The sequence below is a fragment of the Erithacus rubecula genome (assembly GCF_903797595.1).
Source record: "Erithacus rubecula genome assembly, chromosome: 6".
Classification (NCBI taxonomy): Eukaryota; Metazoa; Chordata; class Aves; order Passeriformes; family Muscicapidae; genus Erithacus; species Erithacus rubecula.
This window is the reverse complement of record NC_136688.1, coordinates 28013389-28038701: the sequence shown is the minus strand read 5'-3', so window position 1 is coordinate 28038701 and position 25313 is coordinate 28013389. Positions and strand designations below refer to the sequence as shown.

Genomic DNA, 25313 nt, shown 5'->3' with positions numbered 1-25313 from the left:
GCACGCGCCCGAGGGCCGCCGGCCAGGCTGGCGGGGGCGGGGCGCGGCCGCCGCCATCTTTGGTGAGGGAGCCGCTGGCGGCCCAGCGGGGCCGAGGCGCCGCCCGCCATTTTGGAGCCGGGCGGGGCGCGGCGGCCCGGCCCGGAAGGGGAAGCGCTGAGGTGCCACTTGGCCGCCGGAGCAGCGGCCGCGGGTGCGGGGTGGAGCGCTGGTCCCGCAGGGTCCCCTCGGCTCCGTCTGGGGCTGCCCCGCCGTGAGGAGCCGCCTGCGTGCTCGCTGCTCCCCAGCCCTCCCTCCCTGCCGCCTGCCCTGGGAGCAGCGCGGTGCGGGTGGGAGTTCCCCCGCCTCAGGTGAGGGCCGGGCCCGCCGCCGGTGGCCGAGCCGCTCCCGACCCCGGCCGCGCACCCCCGGCTGGGGGCCGAGCCGGCCGCTGCCGCCGGGCGAGAGAGACATGGCTAAAAGCCTCTGCTGGGAGCTCGGCGTGGGCACGGGTTAAGGCGTGCGGTGGGGAGAGCTGGAAAAGTTGCTGTTGGATTTCGCTTCGAGGGACCGCGCAGAAAGCGGCGAAATGGATGACTTCCCCTCCATCTGCCTGCTCTCCCTGGCCATGCTGGTCGCCTGCTATGTGGCAGGAATTATTCCCTTGGCAGTTAATTTTTCCGAGGTAAGACAACTCCGCCAAACTGCTCGTTGGCTGCTAATTGAGAAACCAGAGAGAACTCTGAGGAGCTGGTGCCGTCCCCTTGGAATACGGCAACGCTTTTAATGATGAAGCTTTGTCTTTAAAAGTTATGAGGGCAATGTTAATTTTCATTCAAATCTGCTGTGTAAATTTATGCTTGTTTCGCAGTGACCATTTAAACTTGTCACATTTGAGTCGAGTCTCTGGTACAGGTGAAGTCTCAGCACTTAATGTAAGGACATGAATAAACATGGTTATTCTTAGAAGCTTGTGTAAGAAATTGCTGCAGTCGGTGATTATCTCTTATGTCCCTTTGGGCTACTCAAATTAATGCTTTTAAAAACAATGCCAAAAATATTCTCGGAAAAACTTTGATTCACTCAAATTTTGCTCACAGCTTGCTTGATACTTGAGGGATTTTTCTCTTTCTAAATGATGGTTATTGTATAGAGCTATGGTGTAGTGAGTTTAGTTGTTCTGAGGTAGTGAGAGCACTCTTATGAAGGGTTCCCATCTCTCTTGGAAGTAGTGCTGCTTTTGGGAAGCAGGGTGCTGGAGGAGAAATGTGCCTTTGTTTTCCATCAAGGCAGGGGGCTGCTTGCACCTGTCCATCATTACTAGGAGGCCTTGGGAGCAGTACACCCTGAGCAGCATGGAAGGAAAGGCTGTTCATTTTAGGAAATGTACAGCTCAGCTACATGAATTGAAACCTGAGAGTGTATTTGGGTGTCTTCACGTGAATATCAGCAGAGTTTGGTTTTGCCAGTGCTTCATCTGGTGCTTTGGTGGACCTTCCCTTATGTGTCTTCAGTGTTGTTGTTTCTACTGTCTTGCTCTTCAAAGCTCACTTCTGGCCTGAAGCACACAGAGGGTTTTCTTGCAAATTTTTTGAGAGCACTGCCTCGTGTGCTAATATTGTCCCTTTTTAAATTTAATTTTACATTTTGACATGTATGTGCTTCATAGTCACCTGTTAACTTACATTCAGTGTTGTTTGAAATTAAGGTTCTTGATCTGTCTCTGTCTTTTCTTTGTGTAGTTGAATCAGTGGTCTCTTAAACCTTTCAAGGCTTCCAGGATCTGTTGTAGATCCCAAAGTGCCTAACCAGTAACCATGTACTTAATTAGCCTTTTGTGTGTGTGGTATTTTATCATCAGTATGCAGTGTGCTGCCAAGTTTATTGTGGTATCTTAAGCTCTCAGAAGTTCTTGACTCGGTTTTACTCTTGATTTAAATCTTAGATATTTTTGAGGGTTTGCATGCAGTGCTGGTTTAAGAGAGCAAAATATCTCTGCACATGATGTACAAATCCTAGCTAATCCTGGAAGTGTCTAATTAGAAGTTATAATTGTTTTGTTGAAAATTATTGCTTAGGGTTCTGCAACAAAGAGAATTTCAAACTAAAATAACTGTTTGGACAATTCATTCTATAGTTTGCAAAGTTTTGCAGATAGCCAAAGTGAGTAAAAATGTCTCTTCCCACTGGCCATTTGTAATGATTGAGTTGTAAACAAAAGTGAATGCTGTGCATAATATACCCCAGATGTTAGAGAACAATAAAACTACTCATTGATGTTAACACGTTCCTTCAGTTTATTTTTTGCCATGGAATTTATTATTTGCATTCTAATCTCATGCTGTATTCTGTTGTTTCCATTAGATTAGGATATTCTTGAAAGTACAAAGCTCTGGGAAAGCCAGGTATGACTAAACATGAATGGTAAAAGGTCCCAGCTGAACAGAGCTTTGCCTTAATTCTGTATGCAGAGGTACCCCTTCATTTTATTCCTAATTTACAGGATTTTGTTGATCTTTCTTAGGGCTGGAAATAGAACTCTACCAGATCTGAGGCTATCTCTTAAAGTGTAGTATAAATGCAAAAGAGGAAAAAAAAAGTTGTAGTAGTTTGAATGTTTTGGTGGTGTAACAGAGGCTGGAACTGGGGTCACTTCCTCCTGAAAGCAGGTGTGAGTTTTTGATAGGTCCAAATAAGAGTTTCCATGCCACACAGACTTAAAAAAACATTGAGCAGTGGAACAGTTGGTAATTTGAATAATTTGAGATTTTTTTTATCCGTGGAGTTTTACCACTGCTTACTGTGTTGCTCTTGTTTTTTAACATGCAAATGTATTTAACAGAAATTGTTTGATTTATTGGATAAAGCTGTATTCCTTTTGCCTATCTATATAGGCTGTTCTTATTAAATGTCTATATTCACTACAATTAAATATTTTGTTCTGAAAAGGAGATGGAGACTTGCTTTGAAATGATAACTTGTTAGTGTGTATTTTCATGGATCCTGAAAATTCACAGGTGCCTAAGTGAAGGCAATCTATACTATGTATTTGCAGTTGTTATAAATCAGTATTACTTCTGACACTTTCCTCTGTGTTTATGTGTGCATGCAAAAAATACTATATTGTTGCTGATAAAAATAATGTTTTTTTCTTTGTACAGTACTATATTTTTGCAGAATTACTTTATGAACAGCAGATGTTGAAAATTTATCTTCTTGTGTATATTGCCACTGTGTGACAATTTACCAAGTATAATTATTGTATTGCTAGTATACAGGGCATGTTTATGAGAGCTTTACACTTATTTCTATCTCTTGTATATTACTGTTGGAGTTTTCTCCAGTAATGCTGCAGTTGTTCCCTTATGGTCACATTTGGCTTGCTTTCAGGAAGCTGCTTGTGCATGTCCCCAGTGCCTCCTGCTTCTTCTGTCCAAGTGTTGCACATTTTGGTGAGACTGAACAAGGCAGGGCATGGAGGAGAATGGATGGCATAATAATGATATGCAACAAGTTGTTTCCTGTTATTCAAATGCTGACCTCTGTCTCTAGGTCCTCAGTAGTTAACATTAATGTTTTGATAGCTCTCAGACTTCTCATTGGACACGGAAGGTGATGGTTCTGCCACTAAATGTGTGCTACACAGTTGGTAGGAGGATCTGGCCTCTGCAAACTGTCCTATTTTAGACCCTATTATATATTTATGTAATTGGATTTTAGTACGTGGCTTTGACTTTAGCCTCTCCATGTAGTCACAAGGAAGTGAATTGGTGAATTTGTTGGTGAGTCAGAATGTAATCAGTTTGGGAGGATGATATCTCTAAGCTTTTTCCCCAAACTAGAATATAACTAGGAAGATAACTCTAACAGTAGAAAGTACTGAAAAACTATGTGTGGTTTTTATTTTTGTTATAGAAATTCTTAAAGACTGTTGCTGAGGCTATTATTCTTTACTTTTAAAAATTAGGTTTATGCATTGTTGATAAGGTTTAATTAAAATTCTCAATATTTATATAACAAGTAACCCTTCTTTTAATAAGGCAGAATAAAGAAATAATTTTTATTCTAAAAGAAGATACTTGTTTTGTCCTTACTTGCAGGAGAGATTGAAGTTGGTGACTGTTCTGGGTGCTGGGCTCCTGTGTGGAACTGCCTTGGCTGTCATTGTGCCAGAAGGAGTACATGCACTTTATGAAGACATTTTGGAGGGTAAGAGCCAAACCCAGATGGCCTGGTTCAAGATAACTTAGATCATGGTGTATTATGATATACTGAGGCTTTTTTTGTTTTTTTTTTTTTAACATGAGATTGAAGGAAGAGCTTCACAGCAGCATGGCCCAACACAGGCCTAGAAATGCAAAACTACCATAAGCATGATATTGCACACTGAGGGATATGATCAGGCTGCACACTGATGACTCTTGCTGACTTATCCAGTCATTGATGGGTCTGGATACTGTGCTGTACTGTTCATGGAATAGCAGCCTTTTATGACAGGTTGTGTGCAGTGTTTCTTATTCTGAGGAGAGTTTAACTTCCACTGGAACTTCAAAGGAGGTGTAAGGGTGCCTTTGGCAGAGAATGAAATTATGGAGCATTTGCTGCTTCTCTTTGTAGTTTAGACTGCTTCTCATTAAAACAGTTACAGAAGGTATTTTACAAATCTGTGTCCCTGCCCTAATAAGAATTTCCTCTGAAGCTGAAAAGCATCTTGGAATTAATATACTTAGCTGAAAATTATGGTTATATAGGGCTAATTTACAGAGTAGCAGGCATTTCTTCATGGGTGGTGGTGTACATTACACATCTAAATCTGTGTTCAAGTGTCTGCTTCTAGTCTGCTGTCACTGTCTTAAACCTCCTCATCATCTCTAATGAAGAGCTCCAGGTGAGCAGAGATTGTGTCTTCCAGGGATGTTTGTGTGGAGTGTGTCTTATAGCCAAAAGCTGAAACAAAGTTCAGTTTGAGGTTATGACATTATTTTAAATAGCCAGGGCTCATCACCTCTGTTTGGAGTGCACTCTAAATTTTGCTTTTGCTTGGAGACTTGTGCTATTAGATGACCATTGCATGTATGAAATTTTTCCACTATGTTCAGAATCAGAACTTTGAAAGTAAACAGAGGCAGTGGCTTACTGATTGCAAGGAAAAGCACTATAAAGTTGAGGCTGTAGAGAACCTTGCAAGCATCTGGTGTATGGTTGTTGCTGATCTGGGATTGAGAGCTAACTGTAGTCCTTTGCTTTTCCTGTAATACTGGGTTTGTGTTTCTAAACTTTTAAATTTCATTTTAGTAATATGCTTTAATGTATACTGTTTTAGCTTCCACTAAAATTATTTTGTTCTGCTTAGATTTAGAATAAATAGAAGATAATACATACAATCATCCTTTATGAAGAAGTGAAAGAAGCTCTGATTATGCTTTTATACTATTCTATAATTTGTGCACTCTGAAGTTGGCTGTCTCTAATGAGCTTTAGTTGTGAGTTTGCTCTCCATTCAATTTTAATTCTGAGTAGGCTGATTTTCTCTTGTAATGGTACAGCTAGCAATGAATACAATTGCTGTGAACATTTGTAGGTTTTAATACTTTTCCACTAAACAAGGCATACTGTTTATATATGACTTGACAACTTACTGTGTCGAGCTGTATGGGCTATAACTTGGTGTAGTATATGACAAAAAAGACACTTCACAGTACTGCAGTAGTAATAGCAGAAGTATTTTCCCTGGGAAAAAAAAAGTGTGTAAATGGCTTCAGACTCAATGTCTAACTCACAGTATTGTGTCTAACAACAGTCTAGCTGAATTCTTTTTTCTATTGCAAAGGGGCAGAATTAATGGGAATTACATGTTTAACTACAAAAATTATTTCTAATATTTTTCTTAGAAAAGTAAGATATTCAAAATTAAACTATGAGAACAGCTTTCTCTTTTTTTTTTCTCATTTTCAAGTTCACCTATTTACATAACTAAAACTAGAAAAGTGCAACTGTGGGAAACATTGAGGTATATTCACATTAGTGGAAAAACAAAAAGAGAAATCTTTGTTTTCTCTCTTTCAGGTGTAACTTAACTCTGACTGGATGCTTGGTAGCAAGCATTTCAGTGTTTTCCATTGATACAGAAGTAGTTTACTATTACTTCTGTATTTACCCACAGGCTATGGAATAAATAACTTATAATTTTCGACCTTGTAGGCTGAGAGCAAATAGCATATCATGACTTGGGTTATTCTTTGATCATAAGCCTGTGTAACTATAGAGTGAAACCTTGGTTTGGATACTACCAGCAGATAAAATTCCATTGCTGATTTCATTCCTTTGTTCTAACTGCTGAAACTGTGTAACTGCTGTCAGAAAGATTGCCCCGAGTTATGCAATTTATGGCTTGAAATGATCCGAAGCAAAGGCAACTTCATAATATGGATGACAAAAATCTTATGTGGTCTAAAGTAATTTTATTGATAATCTTGTTCAGGAAAGATATGTTTGAAATCTTTGCTACCAAGCTTATTCTGATGTGCTTTGACTGTAGTAATGGCATTGTGATGTTTTGTACAGTGGGATGAACATACACTTGTCTCATCCAATAGAATGTATGTATATTCCAGCAAGATGATGACTTGCTGGAGTGAGTCAAGTTCTTGGTATAAGTTTTTAAAGTTTCTGAAGAGTACCTGCCATCCAGAAGACCTCCTTAAAATGAGAAAAACATGGACAGGCTTTAATAGCTTGTGTAGGGAAAGGAAACCACACATCATTCATCCCCAGGGCTTGGACTTTGGGTTTCTGGGGTGGTACTGACATTTGTAGGTCAGTGTGCTTGACTTAACTATTGTTGTAGTCTGTATCAATTTGGTATATCAATATAACTTGTTTATATCTCAGCATCAATTAATCTTCTTAAAAATGGTTTTAAATCTTTTAGTGGATGGAACCTATTTTTTCTAAGTGTTTTCTCACTTAAATGAGGATAATTAAGGAACTGCTTGGCAGTCTCTCTGAATATTGACAAAACTGACAACTTCAGTTAAAGAAGGAATTATACAGAATTTTTGTGAATTAATTCGTATTTAAAATGCAACCTGGCTTATAATATATTAATGATTTCTTTGCTTTTCCCTGCTGAAGATGTATGAGGAGAAATCAACCAGGCTTTGCTAAGAATGTTATCTAAGAAAGACCTTAAGCAAGGACTTCAGTGTATCATCCAGGAAAGTGTGAGGAAGGCTTTTGGCAGAGGAGGAAAGAAGTGACTATGTCATATTTAGTCTCCTGTCCTGATCTGCTTGCTTGCTTGTCACAGGAAAGCATCACCCAGCGAGCGAGATGCAGCACGTGATGGAGTCTGAGAAGGTGGCAAAAATCCCAGCAGTACACGAGCATGGCCACGACCATTCCAGGTTGCACGCCTACATCGGTGTGTCCCTTGTCCTTGGCTTTGTCTTCATGCTGCTGGTGGATCAGATAGGCAGCTCTCATGTGCACACTACAGATGGTAAGTAAAGATTCTCTTCAGTTAGACTTGAAAATTAGTTGCAATTTTTTTTTAATGCTGCCAGGATATAGTTTGTCCAGTCATGTCCAGAGTTTCAGTAGGTACTTTAAAAACATAAGCCAAGGTCCATATGAAACGTTTTAAGCTGGAAATCGATCTCAAAATTCACCATAATTTGAGAGCTTGCCCCAGTAACGTGTATGAGCACTTGTGGTGCAGGTGTGAAGGGTGACTTGAGTTATTGTCTGTTGTACAGTATCACCCATAGGGGATTTCTTTGGCTTTCCAAAAAACTTCAGATTACTCTTGTATTCGTTTTTCCTACTTAATTGTCATATATGTAGGTATAATTTGCAAAAAACAGCGAGTTATTTTAAGTAAGATGGCAGAAATGAATAGGTATAAGCACTGGTACTTTAACTGCATAGCTGGACGTCCCACACTAGTCTAGAGGCTCACATACTTCAAAATACATTTTGCTTAGTGTAAAGATTCATCAGCTTCTTGCAAGGCACTAAAAATATGCAGTTGCCTTTGTTTCCTGCCTGTGCCTTCATGCTGAGAGTGTAACTTGAAATGCACCAAAGGTGTTCTGTCATTTTAGAAAGGTATTTTGTTGCCTTTGGTTGCTTATTTTCTCACACACAATATCCTCTGATGCTGGAATTTGGCACTGAAAAAAGAAGAAATTGATCTTAAAGGAAAAGTGAAACACACACAAAGGTGGTGAGGTATGTTTTGGCTGGATTCTTGTCAGTTCACAGTGCAGCTCGTTTTGGAGTTACTGTAGTGAGGCAGGTGAAAGGCCAGTGCAAGGTCACCTGTGTACTCCTGAAGAAGTGCAAATGGAGCCACAGCCAAGGTAGCTGATTTCCAGAGCTGTTCTAAAGAAACGTTGGCAATGAGGATATCAGGGATATACAGGTGAGCAACTTCCAAAAGGATCCTTGGTTTTTATAGGTTATGACCCTTTCCTATGTCTCTGATCATAGCAAATACCAGAAGACTGTGATCTGTGGTAGACATACACAGTATAAAATAGAATATTAAGTAAAGTTTTATCTAGCCTGTATCTGTCACAGGAGATGTAGCAGTGTTTTTGTAATGTTTTTCAAAGCAACTGAAGAAAAACACTTTTCTCTTGAACCAATGTCCTGTAGTTTATTATTTAGCAAGTGACTAGATGTTACTTTGTCTAAACTAGAAAAATTCAGTAGGCTAGAATGAAGGTGTGAAATCAAATGTGATTCTTTGTGTTTAGTAGTGGTCAATCCAAAACAATTATAAAGAAAGTGTTTTTTATATCTCCTCCTGTTTGACATGAGTATACCATTGCTGTCATACAAGTGCAGCTTATTTTAGTAATTTCTCACACAGTTTCCCCTTCATTCAGGAGATCAAGCTGACCAAAGAGAATGTATTAGTTTAGATCTGACTCATTGGAAAACTACATGTGTGCCTGGGTATGAAGAGAGACTGGGTGGTAAGGGAGCAGACAGGAGGAAAGAAAAGGATGGGAATTTCTGTTTCACTGTTTTTCAGCATCACTGCAGAGTTAGTGAAGCAGTGTAGTTGTGCTTGCAGTTGTTTTACAGACCACTGGGATAATTCAGTCATGACTGCTCAAACTATTTGGAATTAAACAGTTGAATAATCAGATGTTTCTACACTTGTGTAGGGCTTACCCACCCTGCAGTGATTGCGTAGTGGTGGATATTGATGTTGCTGTGTTGTGCTGTGTAATGACCTAACCTGCAAATGTCAGGAATTCTGGTGAAAACACTGTATCTCAAACAGCCCTGGCTGCATTTCTCCTTTGTGGTGTATAAGGTCAAAGGGAGCTTTTTGCAACTGATGCTGTGACAAGTAGACTTTGTTTACTACGAACTGCCAGGCAATCACTGCAACAAAAACTGACCCAGCCTATTACCTGAAGGAAAATATGAATGTTGAGCTGTGTGGGGAAAAAAATCATCCTGACTCTCAAAGCAGCTCTGGATTCTTGGGATCCAAAAATAACTTTTCTTTTTCTTGGAGGCACAGACCTTTAACATTTCATTTGAGGTTAAGAAAGCCTCCTAAAACCTAAACTATCTGCTTCTGCCTATGAGAGAGATCCTGCAAGTTGCAAAGAATTGTCTATGAGTCTGTCACTTATTTGTTGGCAGAACTTCAGGTGATTTGAAGGTGTTAAGTGTCAAACTATACAGTATATCAAATGCAGAAATACAGAAGCTGGTAGTTTTGAATACAAACTGCCTAAGCAGCTGGGGGAAGATATGTACAGTGATACTTAAATTTTTTTTTCCAGCATGATTTATTAATTTAATCTCTGTCATAACTGTTCTCATGACTGTTTCAGATCCAGAAGCTGCAAGATCAGGCAACTCCAAAATCACCACAACACTGGGACTAGTAGTCCATGCTGCAGGTAATGTGGGACCTATTGTTAGTGCTTGACAAGTATATGCATTGCTGTGTGGGTCATCTTTAGGTGTGATGGAGACATTTGGGTTTTGATTTTGTGTTGTGGCCTGGGAGGTGGCTTTTTATAAAAGAAAAAAAAAAAAAAAAAAGCAGGGAGAACTAAGGATCTTTCCCAGAATTAACTGGGAGCTCAGATGGTTCATGGAGTTTTATATGGGTATAGAATTTTCTCTTCTACTCTTACTCTTTTGTTTTTCCCATCTGAAAGGTTGTGTGATGCTCACTCTCTGCCTGTTCAGTTCCTTTGCTGACTCCTTTAGCTGCTCAATTTCAATGCAAGCTAACACATTTGATAAGCTGTATGAAAAACCTGCCTCTTCCATTCCTTTGCTGACTCCTTTAGCTGCTAAATTTCAATACACTCTAACACATTTGATAGGCTGTATGAAACACCTTTGGGTTTGCTCGTTGGTTGATGGGTTTAAAAAAAAAATTAATTTAAAAGAATAGTACCTTGTAAGGAAAGAAAAGGCATTACAAGGTAAAGCACGAAGACTTGACTGCAACACATTTAGGCTGACTTGCAACAGTCAAGCCATGTTCACATTGTGATTCTTCACTATCTATATGTAGTATAAATATGGTGCTTTTTCATATCCTGCTGAAGGTTGGTATCTAGATAAGTCAGAAGATGTTGATTGAAAAGATACTTCTTCACTAAACAAAGTGATTATATACTGAGGAGTAGTATAATATCAATTTTTAATTTAGTTAAGACGGTATATTTATTCTAAGTGTTAAAAATATTTACAGTAGTATTTATCCTTGAAAAATCATTTAAAGGTTAGCAATTAAAATTTTTGCAATACTTAGTATCTAAAACAATTTCTTTAATTTAGAGAGGAAGTCTCTTCTGGTACAGTAGACTGAAACAACTAAACTTTTTACTTGTTTTAATTTGAAAGAATGTGTCAATAAGGAGTAGATTCTCATAATGCCTTTTATGGTCTTGGGAAATATGAGACAGCTCTTGTTGAGGGTTTTCTGATATTCTGAAATGTTATGTCTTAACAAACAAAGTCAAGTGAATCCTCTATTGGGTTGTTATTGTAAATGGCAATTTTCAGTAATGGAGCTTCTTAAATCCACATGTTTTCTATTGTCAGCCTTTGGGGACTTGGGGAAACTCATGTAGAAGAATAATCCATTCTTTTCTGTGCACTTCTTTTTCAGCTGATGGTGTTGCATTGGGTGCAGCAGCTTCTACTTCTCAGACTACTGTCCAGTTGATAGTGTTTGTTGCGATTATGTTGCACAAGGTGAGTTATCATCAAAAAACTCTTTGACTGGTAACACTCACAGCAATTGCTGAAGATCTACAGTCTCATTAGTGATGTAATGCAGAAGTGTTTAGTGCCATTGAAATGAAGAGGTTAGTACAGTGTCAAGGACCAAAAAGCATGGATATGAGATATGACAGAAGAGCACATGATTGATGCTAGGTCTGAGTGGGTTGCAAGTGAGATAATTCTGACTGCCTACTGCCCACCTTGGTTAGAGAGGTTGGGAAAAGTCTCCTAAAAATAGAGAGATTAGAGTAGCTCATGAGGAAATGTGTCTGCTTTGTATTTCTTCTGAAGCTAGTGTGGTAGTGTTTATTTAACAAACAAAAAACCCCTTGGTTATTACCGCTGTAAGAGACAGATTTAGAGTAGTTCTAAAGGGTGAAGCACAGAAGTACATGCTAGTGCATTCAAGGAGGAAAAGCAGCTTTATGCTGATCACAGCAGTCTTGGTTTAGTGATGATCATCAGAAAAGGGGGAGGATATTTGTTGTGAAGGGTTTTAGTGTTTAAAGGGTTAGTCTTTTGAAACCACTGAAATATCAGAGTACTAAGTTACAACTTCTGGTTACCTCTGTTGTAAGCTTCAGCATCACTCATATACCATTTTTGTAGGATAACTGATGTTTTGCTGATGGTAACAAGCAAACAGCATCCAGTTGAGGATGGGGAGGTCTTTGCTGAATACTTGTGTGAATGTGAAGCCTGTTGGCCGTGTAGACTTTAGACATACCTGTGCAGATGAAATTTGCCTTGTGGCAAATGGATTACAGTGGTTAGTTGTAAATTCATCAGAAATCCTACATAATTGCATGTTCAAAATGTTAGGAAATGCATATCTATTAATTCTTTTCTTTGATGTTCATACAAGTAATTGTGTTTTACATAACTTCCTTTGAGGGTGACAATGTCACTGTCTCATTTTGGAGCTTAATTTATGGTTATTGCCAGGTGAAACTTGTTTTATTGTTCCTAATGTTCTTAACTGACTTCTGGAATGGTACCATTTTAGAGGAGGAAAAATTCTCCTCTGAATATTGGCTGTTAGAAGAGAAACTTATTTCTTCTCTGGTGTCTTCTTTCTGTTCTTCTGATCCTGACTCATTCTTTTGTCTTTCTCATCTTTCTTCACTCATTATTTCCTTCTGTGTTAAAAAAAAATAGATTCTGTTTATAAAAGTGCCTAAGGTATTTTAGTGTTACATCTTACCTCAGGAATGTCACGGTTGATTGCTTGTATCTTTATACAAGCAAAAATGTAGTAAATTCTGTGAGTAGTAGGGACATCTATGCCTTTTGGATAAGAAGCTGGATGCCAGCCAAGGGAGAAGGAAGTATTTGTTTGCTTCCTGGTGAAAACAGGAATGAACTTATCAAATGAGCTCTTAAGTCTTTGTTAACATGGAGGCTTACTCTTACCTGTCTTGGGACAATTGTTCCACTCCTTGTGTTAATTGTGAAAATTTTCTAATGCAGATGAAGAAACTGTCTGTCTAAGGATGTGACAGTAACAACATGAAAAAAGAAATTACCTAAGTTGATGGAGTCTTAGGGATTATAGCAATGGCTGTAGTCAGAATGAATATTTTAGTATTTATAATGTACATGTTTTCTGATAGCCAGAACATGAGTTTCCATTAGGTTTGGTTATTAAGGTGGGGCAGTCTGCAGAACGCTCTTGATTTGTGTTAGCTGCAGCATGTTAATGACTGCCCTGAATGTCTTCTAATTCAGTCCATTTCATTGTAGTATGTAGTGTTTCAACCTTTTCCCATTTTTCAGGCAGTTTAAGAAGGAATTTTATTAGCAGTGAATATTGTTTTTTGCAGGCACCAGCTGCCTTTGGCCTGGTTTCCTTCCTGATGCACGCTGGGCTAGAACGGAACCGAATCAGAAAACACTTGCTGGTCTTTGCGTTAGCAGCACCTGTTATGTCGATGGTGACATACTTAGGGCTAAGCAAGGTAGGTCCATGGCTTTGTCCTGCCCAAAATCTAGCTTAGTGGTGAAGTTTGGGGAAAGGACTGTGATATGAGTTTCATATTATATAATTCCAAACTGCTTGAAAAATTTGGCAGAATTAAGATGTAAGAAAATGTGTGCAATATGAATGCACTAAACAAACAATAATCCATGCATTTCCATCAGAATCAGTGACATAACTCCTTTATAGAGTTTTTGGTATATTTTTTTTTAAGTCTGCTTTCTGTCTTTTATCCTTTCTGCCGCTCCCCACTGAGATCAATTTATTCATATAGCAGGTTTTATGTGATGCCTATTTAAATAAGTAATTTTTAGCATTATTGCATGCATTCTTCTTTTAATATGCAGGTAGGAAATAATCTCCTCTAGCTTCCCCCACCATTGCAGAAGTGGTCCTCTGTATTCAAAGTTTGTGTCAGAAGTTGAATCCTCAGCTAGTTGCCTTACTCCTTAAAGCATCGTGGTCTCTTGGGTCTGTACAACAAATGGCCTGTGAATGGGGCACTGCACGAGTTTACCATCTCTGTCCAAATTAAATGTTTCTGCCTCTCATAGCATATCCTGGATGCTCCTGTATTTCTCAGCTGTGGTGTGTCCTGCTATGGTGGCATGTTATAAAAGGTATAATGTGATCTCATGAAATTCAAGGCATGAGAGGAAAGATTAAATAAATCATCTGGGCTAATCCTTTACTTGCTGGAGAGGATTTATATTTGACACTACAGTACCAAAGACAGCAGGAAAAATGGTTGTGTCTGTAAATAGAAAATAGAATTCTCTTTGAGCACTCTTTTGAAGTGTCCTCATCAAGGGTTGGGTTTACATTTTTTACATTTTGTTCAGAAAGAACAGAGAATTGATGAGGCATCAGGGCTGTCACAGTGGTTTTGTAGTTCCAGATGATGTATCTTTATCTTTGGAAAAATGATCTGGGAGTAAACACAAGAACTAAGATCACATCTGAGTTGGAAAGCATTGAAGAAGCATTTGAATCTGATGAGAGTGGGTTGGCATTTAATTGCATTTACTGATCTGTTGCATATCTTAATCTTATTATGAAGGTGAAGAGGTACTCAGTTTTGATGCAGAAGATGCATTTCTTCATGAAGTTTGCATCAAATTGTTGGAAAAGGTTTTGGGTGTTTACTTCTACATACAAATGAAATATTTTATGAGTGATGTTTTGGGACTTGGTTCCGTGGACCAAATATTTAAAGGCTAACATCTTATCTGAACCCCTTGTTTAGAAAAAGGGAGGAAAAAAGTTGGCCTTGAGCATCCTCCCTAAAATTTCTAGCTTTTCAATATGAATTTTATTTTTTTTCAAAACCTGTTTGACGTATTGGCTGTGAGCTGAACAAACAAAATGCTTCAGCAGACTGTGACTTTTTTCCTTTTCTGAAGGTTCTTTTTGTAATGTTTTTTTCTTTTTTAAGTCCAAAGTGAATTAGCTAGCAGGAGGGTTGTCTTTTTGCTCCTCACAACTTCAGGGTGCCAGTTACTACATGTAAGGTGCAAGACACAAAAAATCACACTAAACCATTGTCATTGTGAGATAAGACTTGATAGAAATCCTATTGTTCCTGGATACTGAGAGAAGTTTTTTATTACCAATTGAAGAACTTCTGCTTATTCTCACTTTTTTTGCTCTTTGTGTTTCAGAGCAGCAAAGAAGCCCTTTCAGAAGTCAATGCCACTGGAGTTGCTATGCTGTTTTCTGCTGGGACTTTCCTTTATGTTGCCACAGTTCATGTCCTCCCAGAAGTAGGAGGAATTGCTCATAGCCACAAACCTGAATCAACTGGAGGGAAAGGACTCAGTCGTCTGGAGGTGGCAGCCCTAGTAATAGGATGCCTTATTCCTCTAGTTTTGTCTATTGGACACCATCACTAAACGCTCAAATTTCACTGTTCTCCTCCTCGACAAGACAGGAGCAGTAACTGTCTGCTGCTCCCTATATCATTCTTTTACCCATCATCATCCCATCCACTTTGTGGAGTTCAGAGGGAATCTTGATTGCAAAATGAGGAATACCGGGGAAGTTTTTAGTGTAGCAAAATGTACTTTGGCAGCCGGACACAAATTCTATGTAACTTTCTTTTCTGAAGACATTTGCTCTTTTAATTGTTACTTCTGGCCCTATTCTCAGGGAAGATGGAACTTGAAGTTTAAGAAAGGTGAGCAGGGAAGAACATAGCGACTCATCACAAAATTGCAATCACCAAAGTATCCTGCAGTTCAGCTTTCACAGCTGAGAACAAAACCCAAGGATAGTTGTGTTGTGAGAGGTTGAAGTCTCTCTAATGAAGAAGGGGTCTCTCCCCCATCGGTTCTACGTTGTCCATTGGCAATGACTGGCCCTTGTGATGCTTGTCACTAACGGTATTGCAGAAATTGGCTACCCTGGGAACTCTGCATAACACTGGCTGTTGTCACAGAAGTGTCACTTGATAGGAAGGAAATTATGTAGACAATGTGTAGGATTAGAGGAAGGAATCAGCTGCTTAAGGAAGTGCAAATGTGTCTTACAGTGTATTCCATTGTTTAAGACAAATGATAGAAGCAAGAAGAATAGTGTTTTGATTATTTAATTGTTAATAAATTCTAAAAAGGCACTGTTTCTTGGGAGATAGTCTCCTGCCAAGTCAAGTGTTAAGCACCAAAAATGTCGGCAGAAATTATGTATTGGCTACTGTGGTACACTGCTGCTTCTGTTGAGAGAGATGCCCGTAGTGTCCTTTGAAACAGAGCTGGTCTGGGCTCTGAGAAGTAGAAATCTGATGGAGACAGTTGTTGAGGGACCAGAGAACTTTACTATCTTGTTTTCAAAACCCTGAACTGCTGAAATCAGTGGGGGGTTGTGTGGGTTTTTCACTAAATAAAGGTATTATGGCTAACAAAACAAGATGTTAACTAATAAATATTTAGTTAAATATTTATACTGCAGATAGAATACAAAGTGTTTCTAAAGCAGTTCTGAATAAAAAAAACCCTAAAACCCACAAATAAAAAACCAAACTGGTGGGTTCCCAGTGGACCTGTTAGATATTTTGCTTTTCCTTTGGGAATTGTTAATTTGCCTCTTACTGATAAGCATTAGTTTCGGTGAATCTGCTGGAGGACTTTCTGCTAATAGCTGATTTGTCTCATTGCAGAGGAGTTGTATAAGATCTCTCCATTTTTAAGGCAAAACTTTGTCTTACCAGGCACTATTTCCCTTATGCAAAACGTGTTGTACTCTAATGTGCATTGAAAAGTCAGGAATGCTTGACATGCACAGAATCAGCATAAAATTCTTTAGGGGAAAACTTTTTAATGCTGTACCCCTTTTAAGCTATACTTTGTCAGCACTTTTTGAAGATAATATTGCCAAATATATTTTTCTTTTTTCTTTTTGCTTTTTTTTCAATGAATTTTGAAGATATATCTTCATAACTGAAGTGCTTCGTGTTTCCAAATGAATGAGGGCAACTGTTTGTCATGCCATTTGTTACTCAAACTGCAGAGCCCATTGTGCCTCGTAACTTCTTTACATTTTTGTTATTGTCCTGTTTGTCTGTTAGTTCAGAGAGTAGTGGGTATGGCCTGGCTCTTGGACTAGTGATGACTTTGTCTGTTGGCTCTGTAACAATACTCATGTATTGTTATATTCCCAGGAGTGCTTGTTTTAATTTGTGTGTTTTAATGTGTAAGATCAATGCAAAATTATTAGAAGTCATATTTTCACATAAGACAGTCTTTTCAGATACAGTTAGTGCTTCTGGCCTAAACAAGCATTTTTTTATATTAGACCTTCAATATTGTGTTCTGAAAAGCCACTGCAAAATAGGGATGTGGATGGGATCCTCTTCTGTTTCTTTTTCAATGTTGTTTTTGTTTGTTTTGGTTTGGAGATTTTTACAACATACATAATACAACTGGTAAGTTACTGGTTTAAAAAGTTCAGCAGGGCAGATTCCTAACACATGCAAAAAATACACAGGGATGTTTACTCCAGAGTTCTGTTCTTCCTGATTTGCCCCTAATTACCTTCTTCCTTGTTAATCTCACTATTTTACCATGTTTAATCTTTCCACATAACCTTTTCCTAAAGCAGTAAGTTTATTCTTTAACCTCTGTCCTGTCACTTGCATGTGCACCCCACCTGGGAGTTAAGTTGGCACCCTGACTGCATTGCCCTTCAGCCTCACTTTGTGTGTAACAGTAGCAGTGGTTCACAGAGGTAAGGTCCTGTTCCATGCCTTTTGTTCCCTGCTGTAGCATGTGGATAGAACCTTTTCACATGGATCGGTGTGGATTGGTGAGGATGTGGCAGCCAGACTTTCCACTGCTGACATAACCTCTGGCATATTCATCACAGGTGCCACTGCTGAGAGGTCTTGTCATCTTCCCATTTTCCCATCCTATGCATCACGTTTCCAGTTTCTGGGGCAGCCAGCAGAAATAGTAATATTCTGTTTAATGATTTATGGAGTATAGAGGCCAAGGTATAGCAGCAGGTGAGGGAATTTGAATGAAAACTTGAAAAAACATGGCAACTTAAAATTGGCACAAGAACTCAAAAACATACATTTTGGCATTTGGTTAAGTGACAGACTTCAATAATTTTTAGTTTTTCTTCTGCTCATTTAGAAGTAGAAATAGCATTTTGTTTTGGCTGCCTGTTACCTGTTAGTTATTATTTTCAGTTCTGTAACTGAAACTTCAGTGACTAAAGAAGCTTTTGGTTATGTCAATACAGAGAATGTAAAATTTTGTATTATCAAACCTTTCCAAATTTTTAGTTCCAAATGGAGGATTATTTTCTTGACGCAGAGTATTTTAATGAGTTAAACTAAATGGTCCATTTTATTATATCCCTTTCTTTCTACCTATGTCCCCATCTGTCACAGTAAATCCAAGCATTGCGTATAGTCAGGGCCATCTGGTATCATTTTCTACTCCTCAGGAGACCTTGGTGCAAACAATTCCTCTTACTCTCTGTAATAGCCTTTCTGCTTGTTTTTTCTTCTGTGACGTAGATGGCATTAGGTCTAGCAGGTAAATGCTTAAACCAGGTACCAGCCATGTCCAACTTTCCTTCTGTAAGTCCCTCTAGGAAACCCATAATCTTTTAATTACCTGTTTCTTTTCAGTTAATGATTTCCTAATTGGCAATAGGAATTGGACTAAAGCTGGTTCTGTTGATCCTCACGTCTTCAGATACTTTCCCTACTGTTCTAGAGCTTTTACTATTCCTTATATAAAGAAGGGAAATATTTATTTTTCAGCACTCAATGACAAAGGCAGAAGGTGCATTGACATTAACTTAAGTAATGATGGCAGAGCTGTCACACCAAGACAGGATTTTTTGATTGCTTTGGCTTGTCAGATGGATGGGTGTTAAACACAGAAACCCACTGTTGTTTCCAAAGAACTATTTCCAGGTGGATTATATAAAAGGCTAATCTTACCCAAGAGGCCCAGGAAAACCACTGTGTTTATTCAGGAACTAATTCAGAGCCTTCAAGGAGCTTTTGACACTAGCAGGTGTGTCCATGTGGTATCAGCTGATTGCAGAAAAGAGAGATAATGTGGAATAAATGTTCCTGCTGCTCCCTTCCCGTTCTGTGCTGGCACTTGGGATAAAGACAAGGAAAGTGTACTTGTATTCTTTTGAGGGTGGAAGAAGGAGGAGTGATTGGAGTATGGTGGGAAAGTTTATGATGAATATCGGATTCTTTATCATAATCAGATTCCTGTTCACATCAAACTTCTTTTAAAAATAATTTTTTTCCTTACTGTTCTTATATCTCTTAGCAGCCTTGGCTTTCCAGGGAAAAAAGTTGTGTGGTCATTGCTGTTTACCTGACTCCATCTATGGAACTGTAATTTTAATGTCTTTTTTTCAAACCATTTGTACACAAAATCATTCCATGAATGGCTGCCTTATAATTTTTCCACTTTAATTGTGAATGGTTAAAATAATATTGCCGTTTTCAATTTGTTTTATTATATTAAATTTTTACTAGGTGCAGTGCTTCGGAGTTGGCTTGTTATTTACTGCTAGGATTTTTGTGACATATCTGATGGAAATGAGGTCTTAAATGGGATTCAAGCATTGCAGACAATGTTTTATTTTTGTGGGATTGTGTTTGTTGCTTTTCTTCATTGTGTCTGAGCACCTCTTGCAAACCTGGAATGTGAAACTTCATGTTGGGAGGCAGTGTAGCAGGTGGATTTGTCTCTCAGTGTGTTCAGAGGTATTAATGCAGAGATGATGTGACAGCTCTGCTTGAGCAGGGCATTTAGTGTCTCTCACAGAGTGTGTAGGAGTTGGCATTGCCCTGAAGCTATCTCCTCCTGCACCCCCAGGGAAATCTCTCGAGTTTACAAGGCTGAGGCCTCTTTGGAGTGCAACAAGGAGATGATGGGTTTAAGGTTGCTCCAGGCCACTGTTAAAAGGCTTGAGGATCCTTTGGAACTAAAGAAAATAAAAATCCTGTGCTCTCAATCTTGTTAGTCCCAAACCAAAAATGCAAACGCTAAGTCTGGCTCCCATTCCCTTTGCACCCATCTCTCAAGTATTTGTATTTGTTGATGAGATTCCTCTTAGAGCTGCTGAGTTGACATAGTGTACAGAAGTTCTCCATATTTTCCAGCTGCCCTGTAAGCAGGACTGGAGTTCAGACATGCATTTTCAGAAAAGAGAAAGGGGAATGGTGATGTTATAGGATGAGTGATTTATGTATCTGCAAACTTCATGTATCCATTTAAGAGACAGCACTTGATGGAGATGACTTACAAGCAATTTATTTCAAAAATTGATTTCTATTTTTCTGCTGCACTTACTGTCTACAGACTTATCCAAGATTCTGTCACACAATGTTTTAGCTCTTTCATTCCAGCAATAAGCAATCCTCTCAGCTGGTTGCTTGCTTTTGATTTTTCTGGTAGCTCATAGGACTTGTGTCATTAAGAAAGTGTAATCTCTTTATACTGCTTAAGCACAAGAGAATATGATTAATGTTAAGTCAGTAGGAGAACTGAAACAAATGGCAGAGGTGCTGTTAAATCTGGTATAGGCAAATGTAAAGCAGTAAGAAGGGAAAGCCAGTGGTTTTCCCAGATTTGTTTTTTGGCAAGTGAAACTCATTTTTAAAGTATTTAAAGCATTATACAGTATATTGCCATTCTTTTAGTGTATTCAGTAAATATGTCACCTCAATAATTGGAGATTTAATCACTGTGGTAAGTCCTTTTGGAAATGTGAGGAAATGCTTTGGGTGCATTTATGTTACAAGAGTTACTACTACAAACTTAAATATTTAGAAGCTGTGGTGTTGCAGGCTTCCTGGCGATTGCTGCTGAGTGTTCCTTCATTTGTTAAGGAAATAAAAATGTACATCAGCATTTTTATGAGCAACTCATTAGGAATGAGCTCAGCAGCAAGATGATGAGCTGTCACCTATTGTTCCAGCTGACAAATTAAGCCATTTTTCTACTGATGCCTGCAAGCCTTATCCAGATATCCCTGTAGGCAGAATTGCACAACATTCCACCCTCCTTATCACAGCACTTCTCCCTCTTGTCTGTGATGCTGAGAGATTAACAAACTGTTGCTGTGGATGGGGGTTAAAGAAAAATGCATCATTCAGAAAAACTTGTAGAACTAATAAAAATTAAGCTGTGTCATGCTGACACCAAAGCTGCACATTATTGAAAAAATGTAAAAGTAGATTGAAATTATTAGGGGGAAAATGCTTATTCTGTATCTGTATGCCCAGCCAGTATCTGAAGTGGTAATTAATTTACATGATTATCATTCTGTTGGAGTCTGTGGAGGTTATTTGGCTTCTGCTGTTTGAAGGAACACTTTCAATGAGATACTGGTTATACAGGCTTGAAGAGGCCTGCTAAAAACCCTGCTTACAAGCCTTCCTAGTACTCTGGGTGAATCTTACTATTGCACCTCTTACTCAAATGTTTCTTGCCCTCAGAGAGTGTGATGCTATCAGTGGAATGAATCGAGTTTTAGGACTGCAATGGATTTCCCATGTTCTGTTGTCTTTTTTTGACAAAGAAACCGAAAGGTGACTGATCTTGAACAAAGCTTTGTACCCCTGATATCTCCTCTGTGCAGATGCATCAAGTAAAGGTGAATGGGTACAAGTCCACTAGGCAGTGGATCTGAGAGCTTTTCCATGTTCATCCTTACAATCCAAACTTCAGCATTATGAAAGAAGCCTCATCTACAAAAGCTATGTGGCAGCATGGGTCACAGGAGAATGAAAGGAGATGGCCCTCTTAACCTGCTGTATGCTTTAGAGAGAAAAGTCTTGTATGCCCTTCCTTGCCAGACATTTTATCTTCCATCTGGCTGCAGGCTCTCCTCAGCATTGCAGGGTTTGTAGTACAGCTGTCATGGTCTGCTGCTATGATAGATGGCAGCAGTAGATCTTTGTGCCTCTGTACTTAGATAATCACTTGAGAATGTGGATAGGAAGGAGGCAAGGGGTGTCTTGTGCCTGCTCTGTGTAAATGTGCAGCAGGAATCCTGACCGTGTTGTGACTGGCTGGATGGGCAGGACCAGGAAGGAAAAACTTCAAGTTTTTCTGCGACTAGAGCTGATGGCTATTATACAATGTATAGGGGAGGGGTGTGAAAAACATTGGTGGTGTGGTCCCTGCAGTTTCCACTCTTGAATGAAATCCTAATTATAGTGTCCATACTTTTCAAGGTCTTTGCTGCAGTGATCACCTCAGTGGTAGCTGTAAAAGAAGTGCTGAATGTGTATGCAGGAGCAATTGTGGTCTCTGTGTGCGTGTGCGGGGTGTTTTATGAACTTCAGATTAATTAAAACGGGGTTTGGCCAGTTCTGCTTTCCTGGATATTTATTTATTCTTAAAAGTTAAACCTGTGAATTCTTTCCTTCTTTTGACCAAAGTGAAGAAAGTGGGTAGAAATTGGTAGACTGCAATCAATATTGAAACTTCTGCAGTTGAGAAACACCTTAGAAGTCCAGCACCTAACCCGTTTTTAGAAACATGAGAATTCAGATATAGTAGCTGGTGCTGAAACAGCCTAAAGAGTCTGTTTCTCCACAATGAGCAGTCCTGGATCTTTTGTTCCTTGCTGGACTGTTTTGTCAGATCTGAAATGTGCTGGTGGTTCTCTGGTTGTTTGCATGCCTTAGTATGTAGAGGTATTACATTTCCCCCCCTCCATTTTTCTGCCAAGGAAATACTAACAAATCCTTTTCTTTTGCAGAACTTTTTTGGCTGCCCATGGTACTCAAACTACTGCCCTATTGTATGTATTCTTGTGATGTTCTGGATTTTGTACCAGTGTCACACACGAGGAACAGTGGCTGAGGGAAATCAAGTGATATACTTAGATTCATAGAATATTCTAAGTTGAAAGAGACTGACAATGGTCATCAAAATCCTACTCCTGGCCCTGCACAGCACAACCTCAGATAAGCAGCCTACTTAACTACTGAAGCTCCAAGCATTTTCTGTTTGTCAGCCATGTGATCATTTTGTTGTATTTAGGCTCAATGGGGGAAAAACTGGTGCCTTGCAGGAAGCCTGTGGGCTGTCTTCTGGAGGAAGCTTTCAAAAGCAGCTGTCCACTCTGATGTATTCTGAAAAATGTTTTTTTAGCAGGCATCTTTGTTTAACAAAAACCAGAGTAAATGAGTTTTCTTCCAGAAGAGATATCTTAGTAGGATTTTTAAAAATTAAAATTACCTTCTTTTCATGCTGAAAGAAATAGCCATTGACTATGGTTTTAGTTCCTGAGAAAGCTACCTCCCAAAAGCCAAGCTATGGGGCTGGCTGCTTGCTGTCAAATCCCTTTGCTTCAGTAAACTAGTATTTTATTTTCTGTCTTCCCTTAAGTCTCCTGAAGTGGCGCTATATCCACAGCAAATAGTTGGATTAACGAGGCTCCTGGGCCATCCAGCATGGACCCGAGTGTGTTTGAAGAGCTGGGACTGGTGAAGGGCTTTGGCTGGAACAGGTCACTGAGACCATGTAATTCTTATTAAGGGATGATGTCAGATGGGATTATACATCTGTAAGGGTGATGTCTGATGTAAATCTACAGAGGCACTTGACTTTAATGTCATTTGCTGAGTAACTTGTCTTTGAGTTCTGCAGAACAGCTCTGACTTCCCATCTGACACTGAAAATTTAATCATTGTGCAAAAGAAACATGCTCTGTTAGTGTATCTCACTAGAGGTGAATTGACGGTAGTTGCTTTTCTGCTTAAAATAGCCTCTGCACACAGCTGTACACCTAAGAAGCTGGAGCATCACTTTGAGGAGTACATGTGACATTTTGTCTTTGCAAGAATGAAACTGGAGCTGGACTTCTCCACATTGTTTGAGTACCTGCTAATAACTCCCATAATTGCTAATGTTTCTCAGGGTTAAAAATGGCTAGGGAACCTTCAGAAGCTGTAAAAGCAAAAGGAATCTGCCTTACTGGAAGGTAAGATCTGAATCTCTCCAACTCTGCAGCAGCTCTGATCCATCTCAACTTACTGGCCCCAACCCAAGAAGCAGTTTGTTCTTTTCTGCATAACACAGTATTGTCAGGCTGCCCAGAACATGGAGGTATAACTTTTCACTTTAGAAAAAAGAAAATACAAGCCTCCTCAGCAGCTGAAGTTAGCCAGTATGTGTCTCCTTAAACTGAAGGGAGCACCTTTTGAGCTGGAGGGTGGCCTGTGGTGAAGGCACATGGGATAATTCTTGGGCATTTTCTGTGCAGGGCTAAGAGGTGGACTTGACACTCCTTGTAGGTCCCTTCTGACTCAGGATATCCTGTTAAGTGTAACTTCAGTATAGGTTGCAATGCTGTCTGCCTCAAACATTTATTTTTAGCAAAATTTTATTGGCTTGATGTGTAGTAAAAGTAAAGACAACGTATTAGCAAAATAATTGCCTTGCCAGTATAGCCTGTTGCTCCAAAGAAAGATTTTCTGATTAAAGGTCCAGTGCTGTCTCTCAAGGATGTACAGCTGTGTTTCCCCTTCATTAGATTAGTATACACTTTAAGGAAATGTTAAAAGAGTCACTGTTACTACAAATTACTGGGTCCAGACACCAGCAGTTAGAAAATTCACCCTGCTGCTATCTACTGCCCTAGCATCACTGGCCTGTCACTTGACAAAAGCAAGTTGCTCTTTCCCTCCCCTAGCCTGTTAACTTTAAAGAACTTGCTGTAACTACTCAGACCCTTGCTTGTCTTAGAGGCCTCGAGAGGGGGGGGAAAAAAAAATCTGACTTTTTGATGTTCAGAGCTAGAAACCTCTTTACTCTCTTAGTCTGTAGAAGGTAAAAATAAGAAAGAATGAAAAATAAGTAAAGGGTGACAGGCAGGTCAGTGCTGTGAGATCTTTGTGTTGTTGGTGCAGTACAGCATCAAGGGCACTGGATCATCTTTGCATGGGAGCTCTGTGGCTTTTCACTGCACACTTACAAAGTAAAGTGATGCTATAGGGCAGAGAATCATTTTTGCCCTCCGTGCAACATAATTTGAGGGAAAAGTTTCCCTCCCCTGTTTATGAGTAGTATTTCCTTCTTAGTGCTGTGTACAGAATGGCATCTATGGCATTAATGCTTCTCTTCTGCAATGCAGCATTATATTCAAGAGTTAGAGCTCGGGTGAGATGGAGGCAGTATCTGCTCCTTCCCCACCCTCTGCCTTAATGTCACTCTGAGATGGGACATGTCCTGTCTGGGACCAAAAGCTTGGTAAAAATCAGGTTGAGAAAAGTAACAAATCATGGAGTTTGCTTGCTCTCTCATCTATTGATCAACTGTGACTTTTATCAGGGACCTGCATCTCTAATACCTCTAATATTGAATGCAGCCTGTGAACCCAAGACGGGCTGTCTGCATCTCCTCTCTTTAAGATGCTCTGCAAGTGCCTCTGACTGTACAAAGCTAAGTGAGCCCATATCCTGTGGTGTGACCTAGCCCATAGCACATCCCAGGTTTCTGATCAGGGATGGGACAGGGTCGTGTGTCTGCACTGTGTTTCTTCTGAAAAACTACATTGGGAAGGGCTGACATCCAACAATTACAGC

General features: G+C 39.5%; 1 protein-coding gene across 1 annotated transcript; it reads left to right on the top strand.

Annotated features, from left to right (window-relative positions):
- Positions 1-163: 163 nt before the first annotated feature.
- On the top strand, positions 164-19252 carry SLC39A9 (solute carrier family 39 member 9). The gene is made up of 7 exons (XM_079309624.1): positions 164-664; positions 4080-4188; positions 7289-7480; positions 9843-9911; positions 11141-11226; positions 13080-13214; positions 14896-19252. Exons 1-7 carry the CDS (start codon positions 569-571, stop codon positions 15124-15126), a joined length of 918 nt encoding a protein of 305 aa, XP_079165750.1. The 5' UTR covers positions 164-568; the 3' UTR covers positions 15127-19252.
- Positions 19253-25313: the final 6061 nt, after the last annotated feature.